The 12,558-nt window shown below is 42.9% G+C and overlaps 1 protein-coding gene across 2 annotated transcripts in view; it reads left to right on the top strand.

The window, feature by feature from the left end:
- sash1a (SAM and SH3 domain containing 1a) overlaps positions 1 to 12,558 on the top strand; it is a 188,156-nt gene that overhangs the window by 41,738 nt on the left and 133,860 nt on the right. For both annotated transcript variants that reach the window (XM_058057371.1, XM_058057369.1), the window contains exons 3-4: positions 2,002 to 2,098; positions 6,034 to 7,030. In XM_058057371.1, the coding sequence (XP_057913354.1) occupies positions 6,563 to 7,030 (468 nt within the window). In that variant the 5' untranslated portion in view covers positions 2,002 to 2,098; positions 6,034 to 6,562. The remainder of the gene's footprint in view (positions 1 to 2,001; positions 2,099 to 6,033; positions 7,031 to 12,558) is intronic.

Raw genomic sequence — 12,558 nt, 5'->3', positions numbered from 1 at the left:
AGTTGTGGACTCCTGTAGAGCAGCTACCCACAATAACCCGCACAGGTCAGATCTTCCAGAATCGGCACCTATTCCAGCTGTATTTCCTTGGATTTCTAAAACCGTCTATTTGAATTTATTCCACCCACGGCCGGCCTCCGGCTGTGATTAGTCCCACTCAGCTTGTACCCAGGCACGCCCATATAAGGACTGTGATGTCACAATGAGCCAGTGTTGGAAAAAAACACTATGAAACCGAGCATACAGAGTCATCGCAAACTTTTTTCAGGACTCACTTCCAAATGGGGGAACCTCATTATCTGAAACCTTGGCATCGTTCAACACGAATAACAACATTCAATCATTTGTAGGTCAGAAAAGTGAAAAAAAGCATGGTCCCCTTTTAAAAAATAAACACTTCTGCAGTTTGCATTAGCTTTCCCAATTGAGAAGAGTGAGAATTCTAATTAAAATCCCTCGTGGGACAAAGCAACACTTAAAAGGAAATGTATTTATTGTGCAGAGAAAACAACAAAGCCGTCTAATGAGCTGAGAAGATTTACGCACAAGGATACAGCTCAATAAACACATCATAAACTCATTTCCTTAAATGGGTCAGACCGTCTCCAAAATGTATTTGAACTTTTATGCTTTGAAATGTGTTTTTAAAAAAAAAAGAACAATTGGCAGCAAATTAGAAATATGCTGCAATCTTATTTCCGCAGAAAGAGAACAAAACTAAGCTGCTGCGTTGGAGGAGTCGGAAGCTATTATCACGAAAACCTCTGCTTTTACCGACGACAGCGTTATCAGGCAATAAGACTCCTGTTATTGCCTCCGGCTGCACTTTTTAATAAGACCCGGCTAACCTCTGACCTTGGATGGCAGCAGCTGAGGTAGTTGTTGAGTGGAGATTTGGTGGCTTAAAGGGCACTGACGTGCAGCGGAGGACAGCCTTTTAATTCCCAGGCAACTGCACTAATACGCTATCACGGTGAACCGGAGCTTGCATAATGAATATGGATGATGGCGCCGAGCCCATGCATCTGGACTGTGTGTGTTCGCAAACTTGACACACGGCTGCTGCTGGCAATTCACTTGATGTTAACTGTCTGTGAGCCATGATATGATGCAAACAGAGCACATGAAAACACTCATGGAGTGGAACCATGTCATGTTTTAAAGGTCCCCATGATGAAATATCACATTTTAATGATGTCCGAACACTAATATGTGTCTCCAAGCCTGTTTGAGCATCAAATGTGAGAAAAAAAATCTTCTTTTGCTTGTCTGATCCACTTTTGAGATAAGAGACGCTGAGTTTAGAGCAGGGCAGCAATTAAAATTGAGTAAGGTCCGAATCTCATTTCACTTTAAATTGCATCAAACAGACTCGCTGATATGAATATCAAATGTAATGAAACCCTGCACACCTCCCTGTTTCTCCTTCTTTGTCCTGTCCAGCCATATTATTGATCGAAATGCTCTTACATGCTAAACAGATTTGCTCTGCCAGTGTAAGCTACACCTTCCCTGCCGGACGGGAGCAGGAGGGGATAGAAAACACTACTTAAAACATTCATTCATTCATTTTCTACTGCTTTTCCTCACAAGGGTCGTGGGGGGTGCTGGAGCCTATCCCAGCTGTCTTCGGGCGAGAGGCGGGGTACACCCTGGACTGGTTGCCAGCCAATCACAGGGTACATATAGACAAACAACCATTCACACTCACATTCATACCTATGGACAATTTGGAGTCGCCAATTAACCTAGCATGTTTTTGGAATGTGGGAGGAAACCGGAGTACCCGGAGAAAACCCACGCATGCACGGGGAGAACATGCAAACTCCACACAGAGATGGCCGAGGGTGGAATTGAACCCTGGTCTCCTAGCTGTGAGGTCTGCGCGCTAACCACTCGTCCGCCGTGCCGCCACTACTTAAAACAATGATGGAAAAATCTCTTTGTGAATGTTCTGAACTCCTGTCTCTCCCATTCCTCTCTCCAATACCTTTTCCACAGCTGATGATTACGACGGACGATAACAGCAGTGGTGAATAACTTATCAGGTCGGCTGACAAGGGGCTCCGCTTCTTCCCTCAGCTGCATTTAATTACAGGTATGACGTTAATCTAAACATGGGTTGGAGGTTGGAAGATCACCGACAGGCTTTATTGACCAGGGCCAGTCTCATCACCTCTTGATCCATGACTCACCCAGGCGGATAATTGAGAGTATTTGGAATATTCGACAGTATGTCTAAATTTCATTTCAATTGAAAAGAATTCCGGGGATAAATGGGGGGTAGATTTAATCTGAAGACTTTATAGCCTACATAGTTTACTTATCCTGCTGGGTAAGGTTTCCAGCTATTAATGACTAAAATGTCACTTTAAAAAAAATGTTTCCTTAAGGAAAGCAGTGATGCAGAAAGCACCATTAATAGAAAAGCCTCCCCATAGATCTTGACGACTGCTTGTAGGGTAAGTGCGGTGCAAAACAGAGGCAACACCAACAGAACTAAACACACAATTATAGAATTAATACACCACTTCCACACTGGCACGGTGTTGGTACCACAAGAGGACAAAGGAGCAATTAGATGAGGCAATCCTGCAATAAATCCTGTCTCTAATGGAAGGGAAAATGATGGCTGTCAGCCCAGTTTTGTGAACATGTTAAATTCATGAAAAAGGGCTCTGAGCATTCTGACCTATCTACTGGGTCCACTGGGTTTTGGTAATGCTGGGAGGTCGTAGAGCTAAGTGGGGAGCGGCACACATAATTTGCAAGGTGGGTAAACCGAGGAGAGTCAAGTCAGGGGTTGCAATGATTGTACATTTTTAGTTTTGTTTGGCATCATTAGTAATGGAAAATGTTATTATTTCACATCAAACCAGAACAGGTGAAGAGTTTTCTATCCTAATACCGTGAAGGCAACGGTGGAGCATTGTCTGCTAGAAGGCTTACTGCAATGAGGCTACCATCATACATATCAGACAACCACCTTCAATCCAAAGCACAAACTGGCTTTTTCTGTTTTTTCTCAATCCACCTTGGCTGCCATTTTTCCATCAGGACCCTGACAGATAGCCGCCCACAAAAGCTGCTGCATCTTGGTGGGCAGAAGCCATTCCCCGCTTCAAAGGCTTTTAAAATTGAGGTCTGGGAAGGTGCAATGGAGACCACCTAAAGCTAAAAAAAAAAATCATCTTGCAGAAATCTCCACCTTCTAATACGAACACCCAGGCGTGCAGCACAGACTGTATCTTGGCTGCTATTGTCCGTCTGCTTCCCCCCACCAACTCTTCTAGCTGCATCCACTTTCAACCTTCCAGAGTCGCACGCTTTCAATCAACATTCAAAGCAGGATCTTCTGTCTGCACTCTATTCAATTTTACCAATACTAATGGTCCTGGATGCAGGTTTTTATTAAAGAACATTATTGATGTAGCAGCAGTGGTTTAACCGCTGGGCAGCACTATTATGGCAGAGAAGAAGAATGGGTCTACTGCTAGAAAAACAGCCAAAGGGGTACCACAACAAAGCGATGTAACTTTTATACACCAGACATTGTATCAATATGGTCTGGACATTTTCCGCTCGTTAAAGGTGTCCCACATTGTGGAATTTTTATCAACACTTTCAAACACATCACAAGTCCGGCAATATGAATTGGAACTTGTTGCCAACTTTGTCGCAACATCTGATGACATTTCATACCTTCTTGGCGACATTTTGTCAAAAGTTTTCTGGTATTCGGGGACTTAAAAGTAAAAGCATATTGTCCTGCTGTTTCTGTTCTCGCTGAGAAGTGCAGTCAGCTTCCGCAGCACAACATTATGCTAAGTTAGCTTATTTGCTGAAGAAAAACACAATGATCACTACTTTGGTGTCTGGGGCTGACTGACAGAACATTATTTTAAGATGTGTAGCAAAGCCTGCTTTAGAAAATGTATCTTTATTTTAGTGGTAGTTGTATAGGTAATCTAATCTAGGTAGGAGTGGGTCAAAGGCTGTATTACGTCCATGACTTATGACTTTTTACTTGACAAGTGAGCGTTTGAGAGCCTCTGAAAAAGGGAAGTAAATAAGTAATGTTGATTAAATTACATTTAAACAACATTTAAATGAAATGATAACTGCGCCTGTTGATCCCCCACATGACCCGACGCAATGGCGTGGATACGCAATAATCATGGCACTGTCAAATAATCATGGCCCCTTGTGTTCCCACAATGCTTTGCTACTGTAACCAATGTAAGTGCATGCCGTCAGAGCAATGCAGAAAGCAGAGCTGCTTGAGTTTCAATCATTTCACGGAGAAATACATATATCATGGCTCTGTGGTCAGACTCAACATATGCTAGTCGTCAGTGCTCATTTTCTTTATTGCTTTTCTTTATTTTTGTTATATTAAGTAACCTTAACCAATAAAGAATGGGACGTTTTTTTTTGCTCCATAAGTGGCTGAACAGAAATGAGTAATGAATCACACTGGAGTTGTACTGTAAGGTATTTTGGGGTAAAAACTGTGCCAACATTAGATCGGAAATTGTTGTTTGTGATTCTCCTATATCCCTCTACGACTTTGTTGTCTGGCGTGTACTTTAACTCGCACCCAGCCAGAATAGCTGAGACAGTCAGCGTTGCATCAAACTGATCCCTAACAAGCTGTCAGCTCATATTTTATAAAGCATGCATCAGCACTCGCCAACTTGGCGTCTTGGTTTGGACAGATTGGATGGTTCTTCTTCAAACATCGAATACTTTTGACTGGCCTGGTTTTAATGATGTTGCAGTTTGTTGACAGGTGAACAGTACCTGGGCTGTGCTATTTGGGAGGTGGGAATGCATTAGATGTCTGTTAAAGGGAGTGTATGCATTGGGTTCCAACATCAGAATATAACAACATGACTCTAAATTGTAGTGTTTTATTTGTCATTTTGAAAAATTGACTTTTTCTTGCTGTTAAACCTCTATAAAAATTAGTCATTTGCATACTGTCCCTTTTAAAGGGCCCTCTTATACAAAATATACAGGGGCCGGCAAAATGATCTGACACATTTGCAGGTTAAATAAAAGCCAGTGGTGGAGTGGTTAGCACGCAGACCTCACAACTGGGAGACCCAAGTTCAATCCCACCTTTGGCCATCTCTGTGTGGAGTTTGCATGTTCTCCCTGTGCATGTGTGGGTTTTCTCCGGGTACTCCGGTTTCCTCCCACATTCCAAAAACATGCTAGGTTAATTGGTGACTCCAAATTGTCCATAGGTATGAATGTGAGTGTGAATGGTTGTTTGTCTATATGTGCCCTGTGATTGGCTGGCGACCAGTCCTGGGTGTACCCCGCCTCTCACCCGAAGACAGCTGGGATAGACCCTGTACTTCTAAACTCTTCATCTTCAGCCTGTTCATGAGCACCAAACGAGACAAATCATTTCCCTCACTTGTTTGTTCTACTTTTTGACTCATCCTTCCTCAGGCTTCACTACACATCTTAAAATGAATCTCACAGCTCTGCCAATAATCACTCAGTCAGCTACAGACGTTGGCTTCTTTATCCTTCTTCCCCACTCAGTTTGAAACACTTTCTCAAGTTTAGAAGAATAATATAGGAAGCTAGCATAATGTGATGTAAACAAAGAAGAATAAGAGGTCAAAAGTGACTATTGGGGTGTGATTTCATGTCTACGGGGTTCTAGTAATGTCTAGTAATCTAATAAAGGGACATCTGTATAGGTTATTTGTGGATAAAGTGCAGAGTAGCGCTTCGTCTTGGAGCCACACTCAAACATGGCTATTAGCATTAACGCTACTGACAAAACAATGCGTTTCCACTCACTATTGTCACTATTGTTGTGGGACCACTGATGTACAGTATTTAACAATGTTAAACTATTATACTGTATGGGACCTTTTATTGTAGTTTCTTAGAAGCCCAATAGGGGGAGCCCAAACGTGATGATAGGAGCCCTGTGTGTGTGAAAATGCTGAATGAGTGAGAGAGAGAGAGTGGCGCCCACATTTCTTTAGTTCTTTTGTGTCTTTGCAGGAGCACTACGCAACTTTGGACAAGTGGATGTGGGACTAGAAGTTGATAGAGCGTCACTATTTTTAAAGTGTTTTTTTTTTTTGGAGGGGGGCGTGGACGTTGGAGGAGCTGCAGTGAGCATGTTGCCTCTTGGCGGCAGTTCCAGCGTGTAGTGAGTGATGTGCACGCCGTAGCTTTTGCAGGAAATCTTTGAATTGCTTCCGTATCTTTTGCGGACTTTACGGAAACTGGTCGCGCAAGTCTTTTAAGCGACGCTTTGTGGGGATTATTCGAAGGTGGAAGTAGCAGTTTTGAACCAAAAGTGAGGAGCTGTTATTTCATTGTGTCAACATTGGCAGGTGTTGCGTTCGCGTTCACTTTCGCCAGCTCAACGGATTATAACCTTACCTTTTTGGAGGAAAGAAGGGCACAAAATGTGTTTAATCGTATCACTTGTAGTTTAATTCTCTTGGAATGATGCGTTCAAGACGCCGGGTGGGACTGTGACTTTCTTCTGCACTCCGTGAAGGCACCACCGCTGATAAGAAGCATGACAAACACCGGACCTGTCATAGTCTACGAGTGGCTCAAGACCCTCCAGTTGGCCCAATATGTCGAAGCTTTCGTGGACAACGGCTATGACGACCTGGAGGTGTGCAAACAGATCGGCGACCCCGACCTGGACGCCATCGGGGTCTACGTCGCGCACCACCGGCAGAGGATCCACGACGCGGTGCGCCGGCTCAAAGAGGAAGCCAAAGACGCGGCGAACGGACTGTACTTCACCCTGGAGCCCATGCCGACCACCGGACACATGCGAGCCTCCAAGTCGTGGACTGAGGCCAGCAGCGAGCGAGGCGGCCGAGGGGTGGGCTACATGGGGGCGCAGAGGAACCTGACCCTGGGCAACAACAGGAGGGAGATTGTCATCTACCCCAAGCTGAAGCTCAAGATCATGATCCGGGATAAACTCATCAGAGACGGCGTCAATCTGGCCAGACACCCCTACTCCAATAAGGTACGCCATGATGCTTAATGCACACATTTACATACAAAAGTTTACTTTTGTTTTAAATGAGTTAAAAGTACATTTGAGAATCATTGTGACAAGACATTTTTGACAGATAAGAACTGTTGCTAATATTTTACCCCTCTTAGTATGCGGTGCAATTGAACAGCTCAGTAAGTTTGTAGCAATACATGAGCATTAACACATCACTGGTTGTATTTACAGTCACCATCTACACCAGTCTCTCCTTACATGTGACAGATGAGGTGGTAAGGTGTGCCTATAAGCTGTTTTGTACCACCAACACACTGCCAAACCTCCAAAATAACTATTTAATATATTCATTGTGAGTCCTTAGGCTTCAGCTTGTTCATTAAGCTCAGCCTAATTGCTTCTACTCTATCTGGCACAAGTGAATAAAGCACTCAAGTATACTAAGTCAACTGGGATATGTTTTAGAATAGTCTAAAATAGTTTAAAAAAAATAGCACTGTAAATATTAAGCGAGTAGAGTCAAAATATTAAGAGAAAAAAATAGTATGGAGTTGAAATATTAAGAAAACAAAACAAGGAATAAAGTGCCAAATTTAGGAAAACTATGTTGTGTAAGTTACTGCAATTATAAAGTCCAAATATGAGAATAAAGACACATTACAAGACAAAAGGTGCAACAAAAAATCTAAAAAAAAGTCAAAAATTGTAATGCTAACTTCATGCCAATAGTATGTTTTACCACAAAGCTAACATGATGGCTGTTTTCTTTCTTTAAATGTAAAGAACGTCTTTGAATATTGTAATTTTCTAGCCTGCAGCCCCTGGTGGGTAAACTTTGGACAAAGTCAATTTGCAACACACATTTGAGCTGAAGCAGTGAGTTATATCGCGCTCTTCTTCCTCAGCAGATATCTGCAGCTGTGTGTTGGACGGACAATATGTTATGTTATCCCCACTGGATGTATTTGCGAGGTGCATTCACGGACATCGGGTCATTTGAAATATGTTTTTTTTTTTTTTGCCCAGGCGAAGACAGCCCACCAGTTGAGTCACTGGTCTAAACATCTAGCAACACCTCACAGTTACCATGTCCAAATTGTGTTATTGGTGTGAAAATGTAATATGAGCGCCACTGTTGGGCATGGAATTCACCAGTGCTGCACAGGTTGTTCCTCTTCCATCACTGGCGAATGTTAGACATGTTTTCCTTCTGCTTGAGGATACCTCACAGGTAGTCAGTCGAGTTCAGGTTTGACAGAAACCAATGATTCGCAGATAGTGGTTGATAATGTTGTAATTTTGCATCAATGGCTCTTAAATGAGCAATTAAATTGAGCCGCAGAGACACAGAAGGCTGCCTTCTCGTGACAAATGCACTGCTGTAGCGAGAAGGTAAATGTCAGGCGTGTTGAAGCGTCCGCTGCACCTTGCACTCGAGTGAGTGGTGAGTGTCTGTCACTGTGAATGATGGCGATGCAGTCGGTGGAGATCAATAAGTCGAGCGAGAGGCTCTACCAAGGAGCTTTCATCTTGTCTGGGAGGGAGGGCGAAGATGTACATTTAGATTATTAATCCGCTCTGACCTCACCTCTCCCCTATCCACCTGACCTGCCTCTGTGGTTGCTGTGGGTGGATCAAACGGCGCCCTTGTAGGACTAGTAATGAAGAGGCGACCATGTGCCTTGCTATTGAAACCACTTTCATTTCCACCCAGGCTGAGTTACGGTCTTTGGAACTGTACCCGCACTCGCTATAGCAAGCCACATGTGTGTGATTGCTATTCACGCCATACTGAAGCCTAAATGTTGAATAATTATGTTTTTTTGACTACATACATGTAACCAAATGGTGCCAACATAGCTTGTAGGCTAAGACACCAATCTCCAGCTATTTTTATTGCTTTATGTCAAGCTTTGTTGCATCTCCGCCTGTTTTCCGGTCATTTCACAGATTTGTATAGGGAAAAATGCCCAGAGTTAGTAAAAAAAAAAAAAAAGACCCTCTGAAGTTGCACACTCCAGTGCCTTTTGATTCCAGTGTTCCTTCCTGAGCCTGAAGTACTGCTAACATAGAAAAAGTCCAGCGCCTGTCACTTTGTCAAGTAGCGGTCAGCTTGACTGACATTTCAGCCTCTGGTTTACCCTCTTAAGTGTCTATACGTCCAGTTATTTCTCATCTGTCTGTCATCGGCCTTCTCTTCTCTTGTATCAGTCGAGGCTCACTTAGCCTGATTTTGTTTTTTAGAAATATGCTCCAAAATGAAAGCCAATGATCCTGACCTAAATTTTTGCAGCAGATTGCCGAAAAGAACAAGAATGCAAGTCAAAGATCCCCTATATGAGTGGTTCTCAACCACCTTGACTGTGGGAACTGGACCCACCATCACCCCGTAATGACCCCTAGTGACCCGATTATCACTTGTCTATGACGGTGTGTTTGAAGTAGCACTGAAATGTTGTCTCCAGTATTAATAGACAACACCCTGCAACATAAATAGCCTCTTCAAAGTGAAAGTGCAAGATTAAGACCCGCCCGCGACCCACTGGAAACAATTCCCCTGGTTGAGAATCGTTGTTCTATTTGACAGGAACACTGCTGTTAGTCATGCAAATTTGCTATGATCATATAAAGGACAAGACTGGTTGTTGGAAATGTATGTTTTTTTGGAATCTGATTAAATGAAGGCCCAATAAGTGGTCCACTTGCTACCCAGAAGACCAAAGACAGGGACTGTGTTTAACACATACTTTACATGCAGCAGAAAAATCATGTCGGATTTGCTGCTTGTCTGTTTTTCTTGGCATCTAAGTTGGCAATAATACCCAAGTGACCCGTTCTAGTGCCAAGGCTGTCCTATAGCATCCCTGCATAATGCCATGTGTATATTTGCCTTTAGACATGAGTAAATTAGCTAAAATGCTAACATGCTAACAGTTAGCATGGTAGCACCTAGCAAGAGAGCCTCAAGTCCCAAAAGTGCCAAGGCAGTCCTATAACCACCCTGCATAATGCCATGTGTGTATTTGCCTTTAGACATGATTAAATTAGCTTAAATTTTAACATGCTAACAGTGCCATGTGTATAAAGGCCTGTATGTAGGCCTTTTAAAAAGGAGTAAAATAGCCAGAATTCCAACATTCTAACAGTTAGCATGGTGACACCTAGCAACATAGCATTAAGTGTTACCTGTTCTTATTTCGATCTGGAGTGTGAACACAGTCGGCACATGCAGACTATGGTTACTTTACGTATGTACGGTTTGATGGTAATTCAAATCAGGATTCGTCAGCCTTGGCACTCTTGTATTTACTCAACTGTCAGTTCTTTTTTGCCGTCATGTCAGCTCTTCAAGGTTGACTTAAGCTTGGAGTTGAATATGCATGCCTTTTAGAAGCGTGCCCTGGACATTTCTGCCACTTTTGATAAATGAATCCTACAGAGATTCAGGATTTGTGTGAGGGATTATCTGTCAAAGCGAGGCTGAAACAAACAATTCGGAGTGTGTTTTTTTTTTTTTGTAGTCATTTCAAGCCCACAGCTTTGGCATTGGGACTCTCGGGGGAGGTCAAGGTTTGTGTCTCTCAGTCTGTAGATTTTGAATTGGCTCCAGCCCAGTGCTTTTCTCCCCTGGACTGATGGAGCGTTGACCAACTTGGCCTGTGATTGGTCAAGGAGATAACTCCCCTGGCTCTTCTTGAAATGAGATGCCACCCCCTCTTTCTCTCTCGGAGGGCAATTACTGGACACACAATGTCAGTCATAAGGGATGGTCCTTGTAGAGGACGACCCTGTGCTCCATGGCTTCTTTCCTCCCATTTTCATAGTCTTTGTCTCCGTGTTTTGCTTTGTGAGACAAGCCATTATGACACAATTCCCTGAAAGAACTCTTCTGGGTGATATAAACACCCATGATCCTTATCAAGGCTGCGGGAGAGCCCTTGTGGATGATTTCTTCGGGCGTAAATAAACACTTTTCAAAGCCGTCACTGGGGAGCAATATTGGTGTCCGCCTTTAAACATACAACCCAATAATGTTAGTTGATTGAAAAATAATAGCACCACAGTATAACCTATTTGTTCTGCTCTTTGATTCATCCAAATCTGATGCTAGAGATGGCACACAGCGACATTCAGCCATAATAATTGTTAGTGCATGTGTCTAGGGAGGAAGTAGACGCTAAACAGCAAGGGGCTTCTCTATTGTTTGCATGGAGCCGTATGTCCTTTCACTGCTCGTCTGTTTTGCATACTCAATTTCCGTCCATTGAAAGAGACAGTGGAGGCAAGTGTCCAGCATTGTCATGATGAGAGGAGGTAGCAGCGGTCTTGGAAAGAGAGGTTGTAAATAGATGAGCATCTTGCTTTTTATTGTACCGACAAACCTTGGCTGGTGATAAGATTGAGAATGAGGCTGTGTGGTGATGGAGGAAAAAGTTGTGTGTCCTTTATCTGCACTACATGGAAATCAAGCGGATGCTTGTACGCTTTAAAGTGTTTGTGGTGGACTTAGCAGAAGGAAAGCGAGCCGAGCCGACATGCCATGGCTGAGGCGGACATGCCATGGCTGAGGCGGACATGCCATGGCTGAGGCGGACATGCCATGGCCGAGATCGAGTGAGGGAAAAGATTCTTTTCTCATTCTGTGTGGAAGTGGTAAGTTTTTTTGTCCTTCCCCACTCCAATTGAAACACTTTCTTCAGTTTACAGTAAGTATTTGAGTACTACTTAGTTAGCTTGCTTGCCATCTGTAGTGATGGGATATTTCATGTAAATAAATAATAATAGGAGTGTAAAAGTGATTATAGGGGTGTTATTTAATATCTACAGGGCTCTAATAATGTTAGTACTCATAATCAGAAAGTCAAACTGGTTTTCTATGCGTTATAAAAATATTTAGTATATTGAATTCTACGGAAATTCACATTGGTCGGGTCTGGAACCAGTTAAAGTACAACTGTAGTGGAAAGACGGAACTGAGGTGTGAAATTTAGCACCTTCTTCCATCTACTTGTGTTGTAAGTAATTATCGCATTTAGTTTCACTTCCTCATTTCAGTGTTTTTAATCTCGGCATTTACCAAGCAGGAAAGTAGGATTTAGTTTAGTTTAGTAGAGCTACAGTATCTCATGCTGGGCTGCCAAGACTTGCTTTTAATGAAACTTGTTGAAATGTAAGGCAACTTTGGACTGCAGGGTGCATGCTAAGATGTCGTTTATTCCTCCAGTCAAGTGAGGTGTTTAACTCCGCCTACGCTTTTTTGGCAAATATCCATCCCCGTACTTCTTACCTTAAGGTATACACCTGGCATTTTGCCACCAAAGAGGAACGGGAATAACGGTCGGCAGCAGCCTGACTGCTTTTCATTCCGGCATTCTCTTGAAAGCATTGTTTGCTTTAGTCTTTATTAAGCATGGGTGCTCATAAAGGGGAAGTCATAAAGAAGTCAAGGGTCTGGCGCTTTAGTTCTAGATAGCAGGAGAAAGTCAATTTGCAAAGCGAGATGCTGTTCATTTTTCTTAGTAGATAATTAAAAAATGCTAAAA

The sequence above is a fragment of the Doryrhamphus excisus genome, chromosome 19 (genome assembly GCF_030265055.1).
Source record: "Doryrhamphus excisus isolate RoL2022-K1 chromosome 19, RoL_Dexc_1.0, whole genome shotgun sequence".
NCBI classification, from domain to species: Eukaryota; Metazoa; Chordata; class Actinopteri; order Syngnathiformes; family Syngnathidae; genus Doryrhamphus; species Doryrhamphus excisus.
This window is presented reverse-complemented; position numbering and strand designations above follow the sequence as displayed.